Source organism: Corythoichthys intestinalis, chromosome 22, assembly GCF_030265065.1.
Source record: "Corythoichthys intestinalis isolate RoL2023-P3 chromosome 22, ASM3026506v1, whole genome shotgun sequence".
NCBI classification, from domain to species: Eukaryota; Metazoa; Chordata; class Actinopteri; order Syngnathiformes; family Syngnathidae; genus Corythoichthys; species Corythoichthys intestinalis.
The window spans coordinates 29,301,535-29,327,162 of record NC_080416.1 but is presented as its reverse complement, the minus strand read 5'-3'; the positions used below and the strand labels follow the sequence as shown (position 1 = coordinate 29,327,162).

At 40.5% G+C, this 25,628-nt stretch overlaps 1 protein-coding gene across 1 annotated transcript in view; it reads right to left on the bottom strand.

The window, feature by feature from the left end:
- Positions 1-25,628, bottom strand: part of fbxl2 (F-box and leucine-rich repeat protein 2) — an 80,326-nt gene that overhangs the window by 33,576 nt on the left and 21,122 nt on the right. The window contains exons 3-5 of the mRNA XM_057827957.1: positions 704-758; positions 559-633; positions 323-417 (exon numbers count right to left, since the gene is read on the bottom strand). Of these exons, the coding sequence (XP_057683940.1) occupies positions 323-417; positions 559-633; positions 704-758 (225 nt within the window). The remainder of the gene's footprint in view (positions 1-322; positions 418-558; positions 634-703; positions 759-25,628) is intronic.

Sequence of the window (25,628 nt, the reverse complement as noted above, 5' to 3'; positions counted from 1 at the left end):
TTATTTCTGTACTTTTTTAATCAATATTCCTCAACAAAAAAATGTAAGACTATTTTTAATGAAAAACCGACATGCATTTTTCATCAATCTTTTGATATTTGTTTGCAATAATTTTATTCAATATTTGCCTTCATTTTTTTCTAATAACTCATATCATATTTTTGTACATTCGCTACAGTATGCTTTATGTTCTGAATTATCTTTAAAGAAACCATTTTTATTGTATTTTTAATCAAATATTTGCGATTTTTGGGGGGGTAATATGCTACTTTGCTGTGCTCGCATTTTTGGGTGTGTTTATGCAAGGTGGAGAGAGGCTCACTTCATAGACGCGTCGCCCACGCTCAGGCATCCTCGCAGGCTGAGCTGTCTCAGGAAGCCTCCACATCGTTTGGAGATGTTCTCCACCACGCGGCCCTTAGAGGGAAGGAAAATAACAAAAAAAAAAAGGATCAGCCGTGACGTCGGCGTTGTCACTGGAGCTTGCGCTAAGCCCCGGGTCGGGATAAAGCCACTCAAAAAACAAACACAGTTTACAGCCTCGCTATTCTTTCTCACCTCGATGTCCGTCTGGAAGTTGAACAGGTCGATCTTCTGCCAGTTGCTGCCATCCAGAGCCAGAACATTCCAGGCCTGCCGGGTGGGAAAAGCAAGGACAGTGTGTTATGGAAGTCTTTAAACATGCTGATCAAGTAGCGCTTACCTTGGACACTTGGGCACACCGACAAAGTGTAACCACGTCCAGATAGGAGAATATTCTACAGAGGAAACAAAAAACAATGAGAGAAACCCAGGAGAATTTTTAATTATTTTTGGGGACACAGAAGTGTTTTAATATGTCAATGCGACGAAACATACTAGAAAATACCACTCGGGACAAGGTAAAATTAAGTTAACATAGCGCTAATAAATTAGATTAACGTTACTGTCCTTGCTAACGTAATATTAGCCCTGCGGAGGACTAGGTTTTTATGACTTATGACTACAGTCGATGCGTGACAAACCTGTCTATCATACAGGCTTTATTTAATCTGTAAAAACACAGTGCTGTAGAGTGAAGAGGGTGTAAAATAAAAACATAAGAAAGCTAACTGTCAATTTTTGCTCGGTAGTCATTGATGGATAAAACACCAAGTAGCACTGGTGCCTAATGTGCTCCAATACAGCAGTTATCGTGCATTTATTTTGAAAACTGCAAAAACTCAAAATACTATCAGGACTTGGTCTTAAAAATGGCTTGACACAAATGGAAATTCAATTGAACCCCATGGGAAAAACATCTAACTTTTAAGTAATGTATGTTATCAGGGGTAATGACATTTTTAGGTAAGAAAAAATGTTTTTTTTTGTTTTTTTTTAAGTAGCTTAAGTTTTTAAGTGAAAGCATTAATTTTTTTTCTAGTTACATCTGAGATGTAATTGTTGGCTGTTTTTTTAACAATGTACATCGAAAGTAAAGGCATTGGTTGTCTAAAAATGGTTCAATGTTAGGTGAAATGTCTTGTATTCTCATGTATATCTATGATTGCTATTGACCCCAAAAAAATGTTTTATCCGATTACTCAATGGAATTCTCAGTAGAATACCCGATTACTAAAATATTCAACAGCTGCAGCCCTAAAAATATGTGTTACATGAGCCCCTTTCAAATACGCCTAATCACCATTAAAATCCTGGGATTTAAACAGGCAGCCCTTGTATGTGAAAGCAATTTCCCGGGTCGACTGACACGGAGATTACGCAGACATTTCACAGGATAATGCCCGGGACTTTCCCGGAACGAGGCATACAGTGGGGCAAATAATTATTTAGTCAACCACCAATTGTGCAACTTCTCCTACTTGAAAAGTTTGGAAAGGCCTGTAATTGTCAATATGGGTAAACCTCAACCATGAGAGACAGAATGTGGAAAAAAAAAACAGAAAATTACATTGTTTGATTTTTAAAGCATTTATTTCCAAATTAGAGTGGAAAATAAGTACTTGGTCACCTACAAACAAGCAAGTTTTTCTGGCTGTCAAAGAGGTCTATCTTCTTCTAACGAGGTGTAACGAGTCTCCACTCGTTACCTGTATTAATGGCATCTGTTTTAACTCATGATCGGTATAAAAGACACCTGTCCACAACCTCGGTCATTCACACTCCAAACTCCACTACGGCCAAGACCAAAGAGCTGTCGAAGGACACCAGAGACCAAATTGTAGACGTGCACCAGGCTGGGAACACAATCTGCAATAGGTAAAACGCTTGGTGTAAAGAAATCAACTGTGGGAGCAATCATTAGAAAATGGAAGACATACAAGACCACTGATAATCTCCCTCGGTGAGCAAAAATCCCAGAACCACACGGGGGGACCTAGTGAATGACCTACAGAGAGCTGGGACCACAGTAACAAAGGCTACTATCAGTAACACAATGCGCTGCCATGGACTCAAATCCTGCACTGCCAGACGTGTCCCCCTGCTGAAGCCAGTACACGTCCAGGCCCGTCTACGGTTCGCTAAAGAGCATTTGGATGATCCAGAAGAGGACTAGGAGAATGTGTTATGGTCAGATGAAACTAAAAGAGAACGTTTTGGTAGAAACACAGGTTCTCGTGTTTGGAGGAGAAAAAATACTGAATTGCATCCGAAGAACACCATACCCACTGTGAAGCATGGGGGTGGAAACATCATGCTTTGGGCTGTATTCTGCAAAGGGACCAGGACGACTGATCTGTGTAAAGGAAAGAATGAATGGGGCCATTTATCAAGAGATTTTGAGTGAAAATCTCCCTCCATCAGCAAGGGCATTTAAGATGAGACGTGGCTGGGTCTTTCAGCATGACAATGATCCCAAACACACAGCCAGGGCAACAAAGGAGTGGCTTCGTAAGAAGCATTTCAAGGTCCTGGAGTGGCCTAGCCAGTCTCCAGATCTCAACCCCATAGAAAATCTGTGGAGGGAGTTGAAGGTCCGTGTTGCCCAACGACAGCCCCAAAACATCACTGCTCTAGAGGAGATCTGCATGGAGGAATGGGCCAAAATACCAGCAACAGTGTGTGAAAAGCTTGTGAAGAGTTGCAGAAAACGTTTGGCCTCCGTTATTGCCAACAAAGGGTACATAACAATTTGGTATTGAGATGAACTTTTGGTATTGACCAAATACTTATTTTCCACCATGATTTGCAAATGAATTCTTTAAAAATCAAACAATGTGATTTTTTTTTTTTTTTTTTACACATTCTGTCTCTCATGGTTGCGGTTTACCCATGTTGACAATTACACGCCTCTCTATATTTTCAAGTGGGAGAACTTGCACAATTAGTGGTTGACTAAATACTTATTTGCCCCACTGTATGTGAAAGCAAGCGTTAAATTCCCGGGTCAGGCACGATGGTTGATGACGTAAATATCATGGCGGGCCGATCGTCACTTCCTCTTTCTTCGCGGTAAGATGAAAAGCGGTAAACAAACATCGCAATTATCAACACAGCAAGCTGGAATAGCTAAATTAAACTGAAAACATAACAAAATTAAATTGCTACTAGATCTTAGAGCCAAAGAAGAGTCCATCATCCATCTTTGGAAATGTAAGGTTTATTTTGTTGCCTATGTTAGGGTCCGCAACTGCGGAAACAAAGTTGTACCTCAAAGCAAAAAACAACGGAGGGATGCGTACAAGGGTTTATCAAATACAAACAAAAATACACCCAATCGCGGAAAAGGGGGAATAACACAATGGGTCCGTGATAGTAGGTCAACGGGGATCAATAATACTGACTTAGGCGGTAGGCAGAGAGCTGATAAGACAACAAAACAAATACTGTAATTTTCCGAATATAACGCGCACTTTTTTCCCCCCAAAATCAACTTGTAAAATCATGGTGCGCATTATAAACGGGTACATGGATGGAGACAGAAATATATATATACACAACATATATATATTTCTGTCTCCATTTTTTTTAATTGACACGGCCACGTTGTGTTGAAGAAACGTACTATGCGGCGATCCATTGCCGACCATTACGGTACGTGACGTCACCATTTTGTTTCGGTAATACTTCACTCTGATCGGCCGAATGATTTAGTCTGTGTTAAATTCTGCTTTTTTCACTCTTCATAAAGCACAGAATTTAGTTTCTTGAACTCATTTGAGTCAACGTTTATTGCACCTCCGCAACGCGGGCCATAACAAACGTAACAACACAGACTTCCTGTGTGTGTCCGTCAACTATATCTGTCCCTTGGAAACTCAAACCCAAATAACAATAGTTCCTATTGTGACTGTCGTGTCGACAGCGATGAGCGCTCTCGGATTTCCGACTTACGTTCTCACTTTCATTTTACTGTATCAATCCATGGAAGAAACATTTATTCATCATGATGAAACGAGCAAGTTATACAGCAGCCTTTAAAAGAAAAGTCACATCTGTTTTGTTTTCTCCTAGATTCTGGTAAATTGGAGAAGTTGTCAAATCATATTATTACTGTAAATATTGTCAGTTTATGGTAATGTTTTGAACTGCCAATATGCTATGCTTGTACTGTGTTTCACCAGTCAGTAAAATGACATTTCTGTATCTGTACACGAGCTCTGTTTTCTTGTATTCTTCTATTTATTGGTGCTAAAATTAGGGTGCGCGTTATAAAAGGGTACAATAATTTCCCGTAGATTGGGGTGCGCATTATACACGGGTGCGCCTTATATTCGGGAAATTACGGTACACTCAAATACCAGCAAAACGTAGGGGATTTCAAAACAAGGGCAGCAGAGGTGTCGAATGTCGCCCAGCAAGTTAATATCTCGGCACCCTTCTCTTGGATTGCCTGGGCTTAAATACAGTCTTGATGAGCGTGAGCTGGCTGCAGTTACGGCATCTGGAACACTCCCACAAGCTCCCGGCTCTGTAACAAAACATTATTCTACCAACATTGTGACAGCCGATGCCGACCAAAAATGTCATAATGTCCGGGTTATAAAATCACGCAAGCAGCCCTCCTCGCACAGAAAGCAGCAGTGAGCAACACAGGACAAGTCTGTGAAAGTGTCCAACTCGCGTTATTCCCTGAATATCTCTCATGAAAGCAATGACGCGAGTAAATCCTGCGTCACCTTCCACGGGATTTTACCGAAATATGTTTGTGAAAGGGGTTATGGTGTAATAGAGCAAGTAATTAAACAATAAATGACAGCTAATGGGCACCGCCATTTTGTGATGTCAGTTATACGCAAGCAAATGCACACTAATAGGTGACAATGAGCATTAATGAGGTCACCAAAAAAGGACGAGCGATCTGGTATAGGCGCATACTGTATGACTGGCTAAAATATTACTAGAATTATTAAAGCTCCATGATGAGTGGCCATTTCCTGCTGATGAGTTCGGGTGTGGGGGGGTGGCAGAGGACCAGTGGGGGAATACAGTACGAAAGCAAACATTTCTGATTTTCAACATTGTAATACACTGTTGTTTAGCCACGACTGGATTCATTACCTCATTAATATTCATCCATCACACAGCCGCTTGAAACAGAAATGTTGTTTGATCCATTTGCAGGTGACCAAGGAATCAGAACATAGTCCTCATTGGAAACGCAGTCTTCCTTGAGGAAAACACGACCGCTTTTGTCCACCGGTGTCGCTAAAATCGACCAAAACTTAAAAGTAGTGTTGCTTTTAGGGCTGCAGCTATCGAATATTTTAGTAATCGACTGGCAATTCTATCGATTAATCGAGTAATCGGATAAAACAAATATATTTTTAGGTGAAGACCAATTATAAATATACATGAGAAAACAAGACATTTCATCTAATCTTGACCATTTTCAGTCAATCAATGTCTTTATTTTCGATGTATATTGTTGATAACAGCCAACAATTGCATCTCAGATGTAACTAGAATAAAAAAAAAAGACTATTTCACTGTTTTCACTCAAAAAACCTTTAGATCTTATTAAAATAAAAAAAAATTATATACCTAAAAATGCCGTTACGCTTGATAACACACATCACTTAAAAGTTAGGATTTTTTCCCACGTGTTTCAATTGAATTTCTATTTGTGTCAAGCCATTTTTAAGTTCTAGTTAAGTTTTAAGTTAGTCTAAACTGTAAGTCCTGATAGGATTTTGAGTTTTTGCAGTGTTCAAAATAAATGTATGATACAGGCTGTATTGGAGCACATTAGGGACCAGTGCTACTTGGTGTTTTATCCATCAATGACTACTGAGCTAAAATTGATAGTTAGCATTATTGAGTTTTTATTTTACACCCTCATCACTCCACAACGCTATGTTATGTTAAAGCCTGTATGTAAGACACGTTAGCCACGCATGGACAGTGGTCATAATTAGTAGAAACCTAGCCCTCCGCAGGGCTAACGTTGCGTGAGCTAGTGACAGTAAGGTTAATCTTATTTATTAGCGCTTAGCGCTCTTTATTAGCGCTTAGCGCTCTACTGCTTTAAGATGGCGGCTGTTTACTAACGCTGCCCAGACGCGGCCGAGTCTGTCATTTCGCATCTAGTTCAACATACATGTGATCTCTATGAGACTCATCAGACGCTACCTGCTATCAACGTAGCATCGTGCGGGCTAGTATTTAGTGCGTTTGAGGGGAAAAAATGGACCGGCACATTCAGCAAGTGAAAAGGGGGAAATGTCAGTCTGAACATAATGAAAATAATTCACCTGATAATGTTAGGAGCAATTTTATCCCGACAGCATACAGTAGTATGATAAAGTATCTCAACCTTTTAGAATTTCTCATATTTCTGCATAAAATCACCATCAAATGTGATCTGAGCTTTGTCAAAATCAAACAGATGAAAAACAGTGTCTGCTTTGACTAAAACCACCCAAACATTTAGGTTTTCATATTTTAATGAGGATAGCATGCAAACAATGACAGAATGGGGAAAAATAAGTAAGTGAACCCTCTACCCAAGGAGACTTAAAGAGCAATTGAAACCAATTTTTACCATACAATTTAAGTCAGGTGTGTGCCCAATCACTGATGAGTGGTTTAAAGCTGCCCTGCCCACTATAAAAAACGTATCTGGTAAGAATTGTCTGGATGAGAAGCATTGTCTGATGTGCATCATGGCTTGGTCAAAAGAGCTCTCTGAAGACTAGCGATTGCGGATTTCTATAAAGATGGGAAAGGATACAAAACCATCTCTGAAAGTCTGGATGTTCATCAATCGACAGTCCGATAAGTTGTCTACAAATGGAGAGAGTTTGGCACTGTTGCTTCTCTCCCAAGGAGTGGCCGTCCACCAAAGATGACGCCAAGAGTTCAGCGCAGAATACTCAGAGAGGTTAAAAAAGAACCACAGAGTTTCTGCTAAAGACTTACAGAAATCACTGGCACAATTCAATATCTCTGTGCACACATCAACTATCTATAAAACTACGACCAATAATGGTGTTCATGGGAGGAATCCACTGCTGTCTCAAAAAAGGATTGTTACTCGTTTAATGTTCGCAAAAAGGCACTTGGACACTCCCCAGAAGTTTTGACAAAATATTTTGTTGACTGATGAAACCAAAATTGAATTGTTTGGAAGTAAGACACAACGTCATGTGTGGAGGAAAAATGGAACCGCTCACCAACATCAACACTTCATCCCCACAGTAAAGCATGGTGGAGGGAGCATCATGTTTTGGGCCTGTTTTGCTACTTCAGGGCCTGGACAACTTGCAATCATTAATGGAAGAATGAATTCAAAAGTTTATCAGTATTTTTTGCTGGAAACCCTGAGGCTGTCTCTCAGACATTTGAAGCTAAAAAGAGGTTGTATGCAGCAACAAGACAATGATCCAAAACACAGAAGTATATATACTTCAGAATGGTTTCAGAAGAACAAAATACATGTTCTGGAGTGGCCAAGTCAAAGTCCGGACTTGAACCCCATTGAGATCCTGTGGCATGACCTAAAGACAGCGATTACTGCCAGACATCCCAGGAATCTGACCAAATTACAGCAGATTTGTACAGACGAATGGACCAAGATTAGTCCTGATCGATGTGCCAGACTGATCTGCAGCTACAGGAAGCGTTTGGTTGAAGTTATTGCTGCCAAAGGGGGGTCACAAAATATTAAAATATGATGGTTCACTTACTTATTTTCCCCCTTCTGTCATTGTTTGCCTTCTATCCTCATTATAATATGAAAATCTATAAATGTTTGGGTGGTTTTAGTTAAAGCAGAAATGTGAAGTAATTTCATAACATGCCAAATAGGGTCACAATTAAAGTAATTAAACATTGTCCAACAAATAAAGCATGAAAAAATAATTTATATGTTGTATATTTGACAAAACAATCGCGTTTCTAAAGTTCGAGCCTGAAAGGGGACGAACCCGGAAGTGATACGTCACACCAAGAACAGCGATGGCAGCGCTCCATACATACGGCCGCCATACAAAGCCCTTCAAACAATGATTCAAACAGCGATTTAAGCGATAGATCGAGCGCAAGGGAGGAGATCCAAGTTTTTGAAGAGTTGGAGGAAGAAGAGGAGGTTGGAATTTTATGTTGGACCTAACATGTATTAGCCAGACGCTAATCAGGATGCAAACAATGTGCCTGGATTACATGACATGGAATGGAGACAAGACCCATCGAGATTACAAGATTGGTAAAATATAGGCTGTTATTATTTTCATGATTTGAAGATGCAGGCATTTGCACATAATTTAATGTTTTTGTCTATCTGATGACATTGTTTATAAAAAAAAAATAATAATCAGACTGCATGTTCATTTTGGCAGATCCAGCAGCTCTCGTGCATATAAAAGAAGGAGATGAGTCGTTGATGGCTTTCTCCACTTTATTGTGGCAACAATAAGAAAACAAAATAATAGCGGACTGCCTTCACATTCGACCGCGAAGTTTTGCTTCTCGCTCATCTCCGCCTCGCCTCGTACTACCAGCTACTACTACTTCCAGTCCCAGCGTCTCTTAAACGGATCGTGCATAGTGTCTTGTTATGAGCTTTTTGTTGACAAAGGTATCGAACACACGACGTGCTGACAACTTTGTTTCTTTATTAACACATGGCGCTAACAGTACAAACACAGCTTGGGGCTCTCGGCAGGAAGTGGCGTCTAATGGCGTGAGGAAATGTAGTTTTTTCACACAAGCGAACAGATTACAAAGCACCACTTCAGTGTTGTCCCGAGACTACATTTCCCATGATTCACTGCGTGACTTGAGCCGCTCGCTGATTCGCTGCGAGATTGACTCAATGCCAACACGCTAGTTGTCACCTGTCAGCGGCTCTCGCGAAACACAAACTGGAAGGCTATCAAGCGATCACCGTGAAAAAAACGCCGAACCGTACAAATGCAATGCAATGCTTGAAGCATGAAGGTGGAAATACATTTAAATAAATGTGCAGAAACTCACCGGCGGCGTGTGTCTCTTACGGCAACGTGACCGTGAATTACCGCGACGCCGACCCGCTTATATGCACATCCACACCCCTTTCCCGATTGACAGTGGATTAACCCTTTCGGACAAGATCGTAGATGACTCACAATTAAAACACGCTTAACCTAGCGAACGCAACAACAATTATGCCACGACTATTGCCACGAGTTGGCTTTCGGCTAACGTCGCTAGCTTCTACTGTACATTCCACAACAGTTGGCAGCTCTGCTTTGACAAAATCATCAGTCATCTATCCAAAAATCACACTTACTTTTTTGGCAAATCCTTGATCACAAGCAGACCGGTTAAAGAAGCAGGCATCTTCAAAGTGTTTGTAGCAGAGAACACTACTCGATGATGGCGTGAAATTCATTCGCTTTGTGAGAACGAAAGATATCCATTTACGTGCCCTATTATCCTTTGGCCACTCAAACAGCTTTTCGTTAGAGTGAGAACAAAACATCGCCACACACCGCCGTGGATTCTTACCGAGAAACAATGCTACAAACAATACTGTTCAATGGTGGACTTCCCTCGCACTTCTAGGTGTGACGTCATTTCCAAAGATTTCTGAAGAAAAGCATTTTCGTTGTCAAGGGCGTTGCTATGGGTTAAACAAAGAATCTGGAAGGGTTGCGTCAAAAACATAACGAAAATATGCTTATAATTGTTTAGCCATTGATATTATTCAAAAACATGGTTGGCCAACCTTACTTCACATTTCTGCTTTAAAGCAGATGCTGTTTCTTCATCTGTGTGATTTTGACAAAGCTCAGATCACATTTGACGGCGATTTTATGCAGAAATGTGAGAAATTCCAAAAGGTTCAGATACTTTTTCATACCACTGTAACTGAAGTCATTATACTGTATAATGCAAATAAGGTTGCTTAAAAGTAAATGGGGACAATTTGAGCATCCTGAAAAGTTGCTAGTGTTATGTCCCGACTCCCTACCGTCCTTATGCAAACATACGCCCTTGATTTTAGGTGCCACTAGTTTCAACAACCGACAAAAAATTGTGCAGACAGTGACTCAATCATGAAAGCGCACCAACGCAGAAGTCTGAAGGACCCATGCGTGAAATTAGAACTGGATGAGCGGCACTCACTTTCTGCAATGCCTTCAAAATCTAATGACCACTTCAACAGTGGCTACAGGGGAAAAGCCCTAGAATGCTAGCAAACATTTGCCCCAGAAAGCAGCTTCACTATGCAGCTATTTCGTGCTTATTCCGTGTTTGTTTTTTTTTTAGAATAACACGATGGACCGGATCAAACCATTTGTGGCCCTCAGGATACATGTTTCTCGCCCCTCCAGTATAGGATTATTTTTCTGTGTTTTCTTCTTTTTTCCTATCAATTTAAATACAAGGGAGAACAATTGGGTGCGGTCGAGACCTACGCACAGATTCTGTGCACATTCACACTAGGCCACAATAGGGCTAGGCTACTGGGTCAGCTCAATCCATTAATCTGCCAATGAGTAATCTCTGGCAGCACTGAGGGAGCCAAGGCCAGCAGGATACACACACACACACAGAAAACAATCATACACGCGCCTCCACTAATACAACGACACACAAACATAATAACCGTGCAGGTGGGAATATTAAAAATAGTGGTGGCGAGTACAGCTGTCTGGCTTTAGGAATACGACGACTGCCTAAGCAGGGCATGTCGGGACACGTTTAAACACAGTAGCCTAGAAATGGTGATGTATGGCGATACTATGTGGCCCAAAATGTTTTCGGCATGCTCCTGCCATGAATCAATATACAGTGGGGCAAATAAGTATTTAGTCAACCAGTAATTGTGCAAGTTCTCCCACTTGAAAATATTGGAGAGGCCTGTGACTGTCAACATGGTTAAACCTCAACCATGAGAGACAGAATGTGGGAAAAAAAACAGAAAATCACATTGTTTAATTTCAAAAGAATTTATTTGCAAATCATGGTGGAAAATAAGTATTTGGTCGATACCAAAAGTTCATCTCAATACTTTGTTATGTACCCTTTGTTGGCAATAACGAGGCCTAACGGTTTCTGTAACTCTTCACAAGCTTTTCACACACTGTTGCTGGTATTTTGGCCCATTCCTCCATGCAGATCTCCTCTAGGGCAGTGATGTTTTGGGGCTGTCGTTGGGCAACACGGGCTTTCGACTCCCTCCACAGATTTTCTATGGGGTCGAGATCTCGAGACTGGCTAGGTCACTCTAAGAGCTTGAAATGCTTCTTCAGAAGCTACTCCTTTGTTGCCCTGGCTGTGTGTTTGGGATCATTGTCATGCTGAAAGACCCAGCCACGTCTCATCTCCAATGCCCTTGCTGATGGAAGGAGATTTTCACTCAAAATCTCTCGATACATGGCCCCATTCATTCTTTTCTTTACACAGATCAGTCATCTTGGTCCCTTTGCAGAAAAACAGCCCCAAAGCATGATGTTTCCACCCCCATGCTTCACAGTGGGTATGGTGTTCTTCAGATGCAATTCTTTATTCTTTCTCCTCCAAACACAAGAAGCTGTGTTTCTACCAAAAAGTTCTATTTTGGTTTCATCTGACCATAACACATTCTCCCAGTCCTCTTCTGGATCATCCAAATGCTCTCTAGCGAGCCGCAGATGGGCCTGGACGTGTATCTCAGCAGGGGGACACGTCTGGCAGTGCAGGATTTGAGTCCCTGGCGGCGCCAGGGTAGTTCTCCCACTTGAAAATGTTAGAGAGGCCTGTAATTGTCAACCTCAACCATGAGAAACAGAATGTGGAAAAAAATCCAGAAAATCACATTGTTTAATTTTAAAAGAATTTATTTGCAAATACTGGTGGAAAATAAGTATTTGGTCAATACCAAAAGTTCATCTCAATTAGAGCTGGAAATCTTTGGGCACCTAACGATTCGATTACAATTACGATTCAGAGGCTCCGATTCGATTATAAAACAATTATTGATGCACCCCCCTCCTTTTTTTTTTTTTTTTTTTTTTTAAAGTTTTGTACATTAGTTCCAAAATTGTTCAAAAATACTCTCAGGCTAAACCAAACTACTATTTCAGTATGAAGTTAACATATAGCAGTAAACAAATATACAAAAATAACATTAAATAAAAAAACTCCAGTCCCCATTCTGTATCAGCAGCTTTAAACTACATTCAATTAATTTAATGTTGTGAATCAACCGTTAAAGTTGTTAAAATTGCTCCCGTTATTCCATAATTTCCCTTTTGTCTACTTTTGACATGTGAAAGTTTTAAAACTATTTTAAAGATAGATTCAAGTCAATATTTTACCGATTTAGGAGTATTTTAGATAAAAAGTTAATTAGGTTTGCTTGGAAGGTTCGCTACAACAGCATTGCAGGGAAGTTTACTGCTTTAAGATGGCGGCCGTTTACTAACGCCCGCATCTAGCTTTTTGCAGATGTGCTGCTACCGCTACCGAGTCTATAATCCATCTAGTCCTATATAAATGATATCTACCGTAACATTATGTAGCTTAGCTGTACTTGTAGCAGCTTTTCGGCAGCAGTCAGGTATGTTGTTGTGTTTTTTTATCTCGTGGCATGAGTTGAGCTAGAGCCGTGAGTTGAGCGTTGGCATTACCCGAGGGGCCGGTTAATGAGAAGCATGATGTTTAGCTACTCCCGCTCCGTTCCGTCCCGAAGACCGCGCGGCGCGCTGAGTGTGTTGTACTTCCGCTTTACTTGGCATATTTCAATAATCGGAATTTGGATGTTTGTGAATCGTTCTCGAATCTTCCACGGCCGAATCGCGAATAATCTAAGAATCGGAAATTTTGCACACCTCTAATCTCAATACTTTGTTATGTACCCTTTGTTGGCAATAATGGAGGCCAAACGTTTTCTGTGACTCTTCACAAGCTTTTCACACACTGTTGCTGGTATTTTGGCCCATTCGTCCATGCAGATCTCCTTAAGGGCAGTGATGTTTTGGGGCTGTCGTTGGGCAACACAGACTTTCAACTCCCTCTGCAGATTTTCTATGGGGTTGAGACCTGGAGACTGGCTAGGCCACTCCAGGACCTTGAAATGCTTCTTACGAAGCCAATCTTTTGTTGCCCTGGCAGTGTGTTTGGGATCATTGTCATGCTGAAAGACCCAGCCACGTCTCATCTTCAATGCCCTTGCTGATTGAAGGAGATTTTCACTCAAAATCTCTCGATACATGGCCCCATTCATTCTTTCCTTTACACAGATCAGTCGTCCTGGTCCCTTTGCAGAAAAACAGCCCCAAAGCATGATGTTTCCACCCCCATGCTTCACAGTGTGTATGGTGCAATTCAGTATTCTTTTTCCTCCAAACAAGAGAACCTGTGTTTCTACCAAAAATTTCAATTTGGTTTCATCCGACCATAACACATTCTCCCAGTCCTCTTCTGGATCATCCAAATGCTCCCTAGCGAACAGCAGACGGGCCTGGACATGTACTTTCTTCAGCAGGGGGACACCTCTGGCAGTGCAGGTCTTGAGTCCCTGGCAGCACATTGTGTTACTGATAGTAGCCTTTGTTACTGTAGTCCCAGCTCTCTGTAGGTCATTCACTAGGTCCCCCCGTGTGGTTCTGGGATTTTTGCTCCCCGTTCTTGTTATCATTTTGACGCCACGGGGTGAGGAGGGAGTTGAAAGTCCGTGTTGCCCAACGACACCCCCAAAACATCACTGCTCTAGAGGAGCTCTGCATGGAGGAATGGTCCAAAATACCAGCAACAGTGTTTGAAAAGCTTGTGAAGAGTTACATAAAACATTTGGCCTCCGTTATTGCCAACAAAGAGTACATAACAAAGTATTAAGATGAACTTTTGGTATCGACCAAATACTTATTTTCCACCATGATTTGCAAATAAATTCTTTAAAAATCAAACAGTGTGATTTTCTGTTGTTTTTTTTTTCCACATTCTGTCTCTCATGGTTGAGGTTTACCCATGTTGACAATTACAGGCTTCTCTAATATTTTCAAGTGGGAGGACTTGCACAATTAGTGGTTGACTAAATACTTATTTGCCCCACTGTATATGACCTGAAATGGTCCAAAATTACCTTGTTGCCTAAACTAATAAATTACATAAGGACAAGGATAAAGATATCTTGTTTTTTCTGTTTATTAGTTGTTTTGTAGAATATCCTGGAACGATTTCCTGACCGATGTATCGACAATCGTTGTTTTGCTGTATCGTGAGATCATCGTTATTGTGAGCTTTGTACCGCAAATCTATCGTGAGGTACCAAGAGTTTCGCGATCCTTCTTACTTTCAATTCATTTTGGGACATTCTTGAGTCATTTCCTTTTCAGTGACCCTAAATCAACAGGAAGTGACCCGTAAATGCCACCAAATCAACAGGAAGTGACCATAAATCAACAGGAAATAACATAAATGCCCCGAAATTAACTAATTGCCTGGCATTGGCAGCCACTGACGGCCATAATGAACAAATGAACATATGCACATACATACTAGGGCTGCAGCTATCGATTATTTTAGTAGTCGATTAATCTGTCAACAAGTTAGTTCGAACAATCGAGTAATCGGATTAGGAACATTTAATGCAGAATAAAGTTTAGGAAATGTAAAACAAAGGCTTGGTAAAATAGCACTTTAAAAAAGCATTGAATGCAAATGCAAAATAAAATAAAAAGAGTTTCTTTAAACTTTGCAGAATTGCACTTTCATTAAAAAAATCAATATACCTGAAGTTAGCCTCAAACGGTATAAAAATAAATAAATAAATGAGTATCTATGTACAACAAAAGAACAATTAGCTAACTTGCATAGCAAAAGTCTGCTAGCTTAAATGCTATAAAATGCTTCCGTTTTATTTTACAACGCTATTAACAGGGGTGCACATAATTTTTTCACCCAGGTTCTCAGAGCAGGACCTGGAGATGTGACTTGGTCCTCATTGAGCTTGAGAGCCGACCCGCCTGATGCGATAAATTTATGACAAGCTTTACTTAGAGCCAATTAACTTTAATTAATTATATTAACAATTAATGCTTGATTAACATCAACTGGCACAACAAAATTGGCATTACTTTGAAGTGAAATGTAAAGAAATAAACATAAAAGCACCAATTCAAAATAAAGGGCATTATGCAGCTCCCACATTAACGCCAAGCGTTTTTAAAAGTGGGATGTCCTCCTCATAAGACCTCACTGAACGTGCATGTTTAGCTTTGCAAAATGCGAGCAAAAACACGTTTGTCAGTGCATGTCGCTGTTCATTACCTTTATTCCGCGACTTGTCCATAGGGCGAGTGGGGTCATGTCTGACATCGATTATTTGCTTAATTGCCACATGCTCTCTGTTTTTTTCGTGCTTTTCAAAGTTTGGATGGCTGAAATTCTTTGACCCTACATAAAATGCGCTGCTCTTATCGGCGACATTGGAATTCTCACGGCACATTTTGTACGGCATTTGCTTCTAGCCATGGTACCTCCTGTAGCCACTTTTCAGCAAAAGTCATTTTTTTCGGTAGCTCCGGTGACGTCTCTGTCGTCTGTCTGTCTTTTGACGGGGGTGGGGGGGGAACACGGAAGTAATTACTCAGTGTGGCCTGCCTCTTTGACATTTTGAAAAGTTATTTTCTCGTGTCCGCCGCAGCCATCGGTACGCAAAAGCGTATGGAAGCCGTTGAGGGCCAGCGCGTTTGTCTACGTCCAGTACGCATGCGTGCATGCGGACCACTTATGTGCACCCCTGGCCATTAACAAATTGTTCAAACTCATATTCCCACAAAACGGTCAAATATACTGTACCTATGAACTCAACAACAAATGCATAAAAAAACATCAGCTCAAACAAAACCATATGTTGGTCTTAACAGGGAGCAGCTGGATTCAGCCATGTTAAATTAGTTATGTCATATTCAATCTTGCCACTAAAGGGCAGTGTATCCACACAAATCAATAAAACTAAATGCAAACCCTTTCAAAACAAACCATGACAACGCCACTCTAATTAAATGAATACTCGAAGCGGCAAAACTTAACTCGAAGCTTTTTTTCTAATTCAATTACTCGATTTGAACGATTAATCGTTGCAGCACTAGTACATACATACAGTCTGTTCACTCGCTGCCACCCTCCCACTTTAAATGGATTGGACAACTACTCATGATAAACTAATTCCAATTCACAGCAAAAGGATGAAAACAGCTTGTTTTTCCGTTTATTACTAGTAAAATATTTTAGAATGATTTCCTGTTCCATGTATCACCACATCATGAGATCACCATGATCGTGAGCCTTGTATCGCAAATCGTATTATATCGTGAGGTACCCAGAAGTTCCCACCCCTAATGCAAACAAACCGAATCATTTTCGTACAATTATCAAGCCTCCAGCAAGGACGGATGAGACATTGCAGTGGTTGATTTTGTGGTTTATAGAGGCACACAAAATAACTTAACAGCCTGTAATTACATCCCCTCAAATCCTGCCGACGTCCGCCCTTTTTTCCCCCGGCAAGCAGCATAATGACATTTTAATGGCACGTAGCGCTGCGTTTGTTGACATACACCTGGTCTTTCGAGCGTGGCCGTACACGAGCGAGAGAAAGACCTTATCATTAGCGGAGGGATGGTTGCCATGGCGACTCTGGCCCGACGTGAATTTGGATGGATGCTGAGTCAGTTGTAAAAATTACCGCATGGGAGCCATAAGAGGAGATGAGGCGTTCATATGCCTGTGCTTTTCACACAGAAACTGGCAAAGCCATTGACATAAGTAAATACTAGGGCGGTCAAACGATTAAAATTTTTTAATCGAGTTAATTACAGCTTAAAAATTAATTAATCGTAATTAATCGCAATTCAAACCATCTATAAAATATGCCATATTTTTCTGTAAATTATTGTTGGAATGGAAAGATAAGACACAAGACAGATATATACATTCAACATATAGTTCATAAGTACTGTATTTGTTTATTATAACAATAAATCAACAAGATGGCATTAACATTATTAACATTCTATTAAAGCAATCCATGGATAGAAAGACATGTAGTTCTTAAAAGATAAATGTTAGTACAAGTTATAGAAATTTTATATTAAAACCCCTCTTAATGTTTTCGTTTTAATATAATTTGTAAAATTTTCAATTAAAAAATAAACAAGTAGCTTGCCATTGTTGATGTCAATAATTACACAGTGCTGACACCCCTAAAATCAGTCGCACCCAAGCGCCAGCAGAGGGCGACAAAACACCAAAAAACACAAGTAACCATTGGACATGATACTGTGCTGTCATTTTAATCTGTTTGAGCAGGGCATGTGCGTATATTAAAAAAACAACAACAACAAAAATTTAAAAATTAAAAAAATAATTACCGCCCGTTAACGCGATAATTTTGACAGCCAATGTAAATACATAACAGTGGTGTCTTGAAACATGAATGAACTCAGATAGGTTTTTTAAGTTACGAGCCATGAATCCGACAATCTTTTGCTTTGACTTGTGAGGACTAATTTGACATAGGAGCACTAAATGGCAGCTGTGAAAGCCTTATTATATTCTGTTTAGCTTCATGCTAACACAAAATGCAAAACCCTAAATGTTGGCTTATCAATAGCATCTGTTTTTTTTTTTTTTAAACCTGTCCTGTTCAGCTGTTTGACACGGAGAATGGAAGTCTAAGTGTCCGTTTGGTCTGAACAGTTTTAATGTTTCACATTGAGAGTATGACATACTCCCATTGTGATCATATAACATATCTGTTTATTATGACAAAGCAGCGAACAGGAAGGGTTATGGGGGAACAAAAGAAAAGAAACACAAGAAAAGAAAGAAAAGAAACACAAACAACAACAAGAAATAATTGAACGCCTACACTAACTATTAATATGTTGGTGCTATCGTCAGCTAGATGTATTTCCGGTAGACACCATGTGGGGGCCCTGTTGACCAGGGAAAGAAGGGGAGGGGGGTGGGGAAGTATATAAGCTAAGTGATTGGGAGGGGTAGAGTGTGAATCCCTTGTGAGTGTAAGCCCGTTGGCAACCGACCCTACACCGCCCCACTGCCAGCCCCGGCACCGGGACCCCCCCCCCCCAACCGCGCCCAATCACATCCAGCCGCACGCGAGCCCCACCAAACAGGCGACAGGCACGCAGACGAGCAGAGACACCACGCAGACGCCAACCCAGGGCCACGGCCCCCACATAGCCAGCCCGGGGAGGGAGGGCGGTCAGGGGAGGGGGTTTGCAGCACAGCCCATCCCTCCTCCCGCAGCCATCGTCACCCCCCCCCGATCCAGGGTGGTCCCCCGGGCCCCATCCCCGCAGAGATGGAGAGAGGGGGACGCACCACCAAGCCCACGCCCGCTGTGTCGCAGTGTTCTAACCCTTACAGAAACTGATATTTGAACAAACGTGATGAGCAACATGTGCAGACAGACAAAAAACAGTATTAGCCCGCATTTGATGCAAAACACAACTTAAAGCACCGAAAGGTGACTGATCAATAACATCTGTGTAGCATAGGGATGGCCCAGATCCAATCATGTGATAGGAAATCGGGCCGATCAGCCCGTTTTTCAGAGGATCGGAATCGGGTGAAAAGGATCGGGTTTTTAATTTAACAAAAAAAACTTTTTTATTTTATTTTAAGGGCTAAAAAGTACGGATATCCCGATCCGATCACGTGATCGGAAATCAGGTCGAAGTTTTTAATTTAAAAAAATATATTCATGTTTTTCTGCTTCATGTTCATTCAGCACCACACCCTTCCTCCTGCGTTGTAGTGAGACCAAACTGTCCAGTGCAGCTTTGGTTTGGTACTTAAAGTTAACGATGATTGACAGGTTTGTAGCTTTGATCGTGCCAGAGAATCAATGGCGCAAATGTGTCAATCATCGTTAAAGTGCCTGTGACACAAAAAAGCATGTTTATTTCATATTATACGCGGTATTTTATGCTCCTGAATGAAATGGACTGCTTAGATGTGTGCAAAAGCGATTGATATATTTATTAAATTTTTTGAATCCCGCGCTAAATGAGAGACTTCCGGCCACAGTCTCAGACTGAGAAAGAAGGCGGATGTGACGTTACCGAATGACATCCTCTTCACTATACCGCCATAATGTTGTATGAGAAGGACTGCGGATTCATCTGATTTTGCGAATTAATTTGTTTATTTTTCGCATCATGCCAGCCCAGTGTGCTGTTATTGCTACACCGGGAAGAGTGGTGTGAGCCTTTTTGGGTTTCAAAAAGATCCTGTTCACAGCGAAGAATGGGCAAAACAAGTATGACAATGGAGCGACCATTGGACGGACGAGTAAATGAGTAAGCTATACGTTTTATATTATGTCAAATGCTGGGATCATGCTCCAATGATGCTTTATTTCTGAAGAAATTTTTCCCTCGCAAGAATTCAATGATTATTTCTTTTGTATTTCTTTTGCGTAATGCAATTGTGTTAGGGCTGCAGCTATCGAATATTTTAGTAATCGAGTAATCGACTGAAAATTCTATCGATTAATCGAGTAATCGGATAAAACAAATATATTTTTAGGTGAAGAGCAATTATACATATACATGAGAAAACAAGACATTTCATGTAATCTTGAACCATTTTCAGTCAATCAATGTCTTTATTTTCGTTGTATATTGTTGAAAACAGCCAACAATTGCATCTCAGGTGTAACTAGAATTAAACAAAAAAAAAAAGACTAATTCAAAAAAAAGACTAATTCACTGCTTTCACTCAAAAAACTTTTAGATCTTATTATTATATATATATATCTTACCTAAAAATGCCGTTACGCTTGATAACACAAATCACTTAAAAGTTAGGATTTTTTTCCCACGTGTTTCAATTGAATTTCTCTTTGTGTCAAGCCATTTTTAAGTTCTAGTTAAGTTTTAAGTTAGTCTAAACTGTAAGTCCTGATAGGATTTTGAGTTTTTGCAGTGTTCAAAATAAATGTATGATACAGGCTGTATTGGAGCACATTAGGGACCAGTGCTACTTGGTGTTTTATCCAGCAATGACTACTGAGCTAAAATTGATAGTTAGCATGATTAAGTTTTTATTTTACACCCTCATCACTCCACAATGCTATGTTATGTTAAAGCCTGTATGTAAGACACGTTAGCCACGCATCGACAGTGGTCATAATTAATTGAAACCTAGCCCTCCGCAGGGCTAACGTTCCGTGAGCTAGTAGCGACAGTAACGTTAATCTTATTTATTAGCGCTTAGCGCTCTTTATTAGCGCTCTTTATTAGCGCTTAGCGCTGTACTGCTTTAAGATGGCGGCTGTTTACAAACGCTGCCCAGACGCGGCCGAGTCTGTCATCGCGCATCTAGTTCAACATACATGTGATCTCTATGAGACGCGCCAGACGCTGCCTGTTACCAATGTAGCATTGTGCGGGCTAGTATTTAGCAACGTCGGCGTCGTTTGTGGCGGCTGTCGGCTGCGGTAAGTTTTTTTTTTTTTCCCTTCTTCCTCTCCGCACGTGACAGCGCGTTGTCCCGCATTAAAAGTAGTCCTAACAAAACGTGATGCTTAGAGCTGTCAAAATAAACGATTACTCGAGGTGAATAAAATTACTCGGATCAGTTTTTAAACTCGAGTTACTCGAGTTGCTCGAGTACTCGTTTCAGCTCTAAATTGTGTACTAGGTTATAGAGCAGTACATTAAAAAAATAGTTCATATAGACAATTTTGTGCTGAGAAAAAAACATTACGTAAAAAAAAAAAAAAAAAAAAAAAAAATTAACATCGTAAGTAAAGTTGCACCGATACCGATACCAGTATCGGTAGGGGGCGCCGATCCGGCCCGAATTGGTGGTATCGGTATCGACGAGTACCATCATTTAGAGCGCCGATACCATCTACTGGCGTCACTTGAGCGCAAATGAACTGTCTTTCCCACGTGAGCTCACTTCCCAAATCTCGATGCATGACATTTGTATGTATTTGTCTCGAATTTACCTTACGAAAGTATCATCTTCGTCTTCAATACTCCAGATGTTCACTACAACGCATATCCGAGATGTTACGCTGCTTTTCTAACATGGCATTCACAAACGATTAGCATGCGTAAGCTAACGCCCGCTGCTGGAGAGATGATGGGATCAGAAAGGTTAAGACCATGAGAGACTAAGCAAACTCATGGTTTCATGATGAACAATGAGTGGCAAATTAAGAGCGCTGTACTTCAAACTCGTCCTGTTTATGAAAGTCGATTGTCATATGATGGTGTTGTGCAGTAATGAGCAGAAGTGACTTCTGTGGCCAGAAAACACTCAAGCGGCGCAGCACGCACACTAGATTTCATCAGATAGCAACCTAGATGTCCTATGTTAGATCCCATGCTAACTCTCGCGCGCACCCACTAGATATCATCAAACAGCAACCTAGATGTGCTCCATTAGATCCCATGCCATTAGCTGCGTGAGCCCAGAGCGACGCCATATTGTCCATTGATGAATTAGAAACCGCCATGACTGAATGGAAGTTAAGCAGGCCAAATCAATCCATACCCGTGACTATAGATAATGCTGCAAATACTGTTAATTCAGCACATGTTACAGACGGACTCGGACCACAATTAGGATGTTTTGCTTATATGGTAAATATAGCTGCTAAGAGAGCTGCAGCAATCAACAATGTGCCCCACTTTAAAAAAAGGAAAGATTGTTCTCAGCACTTATATACAAAATTTCTTCAGATCAGTAAGAAGTGGGCACATAAATATTATGCATTAAAATGCTTGTTTATATGATGGCACTGTTATTTTTGCTTGTTAGCAAAAAAAAAATAAAATAATAATAATAATAATAATAACAGTTATATTTTCTGTTTCAGAGCATTAAATGTATTGAATTGTATCAAAAATCGTACCGAACACTGTATCGTTGCATCCCTTATACATATGTATACATATATATATATACATACATATGTATACATATGTATACATATATATATATATATATATATACATATATATATATATATATATATATATATATATATATATATATACATACAGTGCCTTGCAAAAGTATTCGGCCCCCTTGAATCTTGCAACCTTTCGCCACATTTCAGGCTTCAAACATAAAGATATGAAATTTAATTTTTTTGTCAAGAATCAACAACAAGTGGGACACAATCGTGAAGTGGAACAACATTTATTGGATAATTTAAACTTTTTTAACAAATAAAAACTGAAAGGTGGGGCGTTCAATATTATTCGGCCCCTTTACTTTCAGTGCAGCAAACTCACTCCAGAAGTTCAGTGAGGATCTCTGAATGATCCAATGTCGTCCTAAATGACCGATGATGATAAATAGAATCCACCTGTGTGTAATCAAGTCTCCATATAAATGCACCTGCTCTGTGATAGTCTCAGGGTTCTGTTTAAAGTGCAGAGAGCATTACGAAAACCAAGGAACACACCAGGCAGGTCCGAGATACTGTTGTGGAGAAGTTTAAAGCCGGATTTGGATACAAAAAGATTTCCCAAGCTTTAAACATCTCAAGGAGCACTGTGCAAGCCATCATATTGAAATGGAAGGAGCATCAGACCACTGCAAATCTACCAAGACCCGGCCGTCCTTCCAAACTTTCTTCTCAAACAAGGAGAAAACTGATCAGAGATGCAGCCAAGAGGCCCATGATCACTCTGGATGAACTGCAGAGATCTACAGCTGAGGTGGGAGAGTCTGTCCATAGGACAACAAACAAGTTGTACACTGCACAAATCTGGCCTTTATGGAAGAGTGGCAAGAAGAAAGCCATTTCTCAAAGATATCCATAAAAAGTCTCGTTTAAAGTTTGCCACAAGCCACCTGGGAGACACACCAAACATGTGGAAGAAGGTGCTCTGGTCAGATGAAACCAAAATTGAACTTTTTGGCCACAATGCAAAACGATATGTTTGGCGTAAAAGCAACACAGCTCATCACCCTGAACACACCATCCCCACTGTCAAACATGGTGGTGGCAGCATCATGGTTTGGGCCTGCTTTTCTTCAGCAGGGACAGGGAAGATGGTTAAAATTGACGGGAAGATGGATGCAGCCAAATACAGGAACATTCTGGAAGAAAACCTGTTGGTATCCGCACAAGACCTGAGACTGGGACGGAGATTTATCTTCCAACAGGACGATGATCCAAAACATAAAGCCAAATCTACAATGGAATGGTTCAAAAATAAACGTATCCAGGTGTTAGAATGGCCAAGTCAAAGTCCAGACCTGAATCCAATCGAGAATCTGTGGAAAGAGCTGAAGACTGCTGTTCACAAACACTCTCCATCCAACCTCACTGAGCTCGAGCTGTTTTGCAAGGAAGAATGGGCAAGAATGTCAGTCTCTCGATGTGCAAAACTGATAGAAACATACCCCAAGCGACTTGCAGCTGTAATTGGAGCAAAAGGTGGCGCTACAAAGTATTAACGCAAGGGGGCCGAATAATATTGCACACCCCACTTTTCAGTTTTTTATTTGTTAAAAAAGTTTAAATTATCCAATAAATTTGGTTCCACTTCACGACTGTGTCCCACTTGTTGTTGATTCTTGACAAAAAATTAAAATTTTATATCTTTATGTTTGAAGCCTGAAATGTGGCGAAAGGTTGCAAGGTTCAAGGGGGCCGAATACTTTTGCAAGGCACTGTACATATGTATACATATACACACACATATATATATATATATTTTTTTTTTTTGCAAACAGTGGTATCGGAATGGTATCGGTATCGGCAGATACTGCACAGTCAGGTATCTGTATCGGTATCGGGCCCAAAAAATGGTATCGGTGCAACACTAATCGTAAGCAGTTACTCATAATGTTACTCATTACTTGAGTATTCTCTTAACTAAATACTTTTTTACTTGTACTTGACTAGATTTTTTTTAAAGACTGCTTTTACTTTTACTTGAGGAATATTATTGTGAAGTAACACTACTTTTACTTGAGTAAAATTTTTGGCTACTCTACCCACCTCCGATACAGGGCCATGACAGCCAAAACAAAGAGACTGACAGACAGTGTCTTTCCAATAGCTGTCACCATACTCAACTCAAGTTTGCAGTGAAATGTCATTGTCATTGCACTGCCAATGCCACAACATTGTCATAAGCATCTCACTAAGTAATCTGAGTACTGCAAAGGCAATATTTGCACTTACATTATAGCATTTTTGCACTGTTACATCAATATCTATGCACACGGCCATTTGCACCATCAAGTCAGCCATCTGCCTCCTAGTCTAAGTACTGTAAATTGTCATATACACACTTTTATGACATAACATTTCTGCTAATCACTTATTCACTTTATTACCAATCTGTGTAACATGTGTTGTTATATTAGCTTTATTGTACTTTTGTTTCTGTTTTATGTGGTGCACTTTATGGCGAAGCTTTAAATCTCGCTGTACTCTGTATGACAATGAAGGCTTTCTATTCTATACAGTTTTTATCCTATGCCTAATATACAGTTGTGGTCAAAAGTTTACATACACTTGTGAAGACCACAATGTCATGGCTCTCTTGAGTTTCCAGTTATTTCTACAACTCTGATTTTTCTCCGATAGAGTGATTGGAACAGATACTTCTTTGTCACAAAAAAATTCATGAAGTTTGGTTCTTTTATGACTTTATTATGGGTTAACAGAAAAAGTGATCAAATCTGCTGGGTCAAAAATATACATACATGGATCTGAAAAAGCGAATCATTGACTTGAACAAGTCAGGAAAGTCACTTGGAGCCATTTCAAAGCAGCTGCAGGTCCCAAGAGCAACAGTGCAAACAATTGTTTGTAAGTATAAAGTGCATGGCACTGTTTTGTCACTGCCACGATCAGGAAGAAAACGCAAGCTATCACCTGCTGCTGAGAGAAAATTGGTCAGGAGGATGAAGATTCAACCGAGAATCACCAAAAAGCAGATCTGCCAAGAACTAGAAGCTGCTGAAACACAGGTGTCAGTGTCCACAGTCAAGCGTGTTTTGCATCTCCATGGACTGAGAGGCTGCCGTGCAAGAAGGAAGCCCTTGCTCCAAAAGCGGCACCTTAAGGCTCGACTGAAGTTTGCTGCTGATCACATGGACAAAGATAAGACCTTCTGGAGGAAAGTTCTGTGGTCAGAAGAAACAAAAATCGACCTTTTGGCCACAATGCCCAGCAATATGTTTGGAGGAGAAAAGCTCAGGCCTTTAACCCCAATTAGACC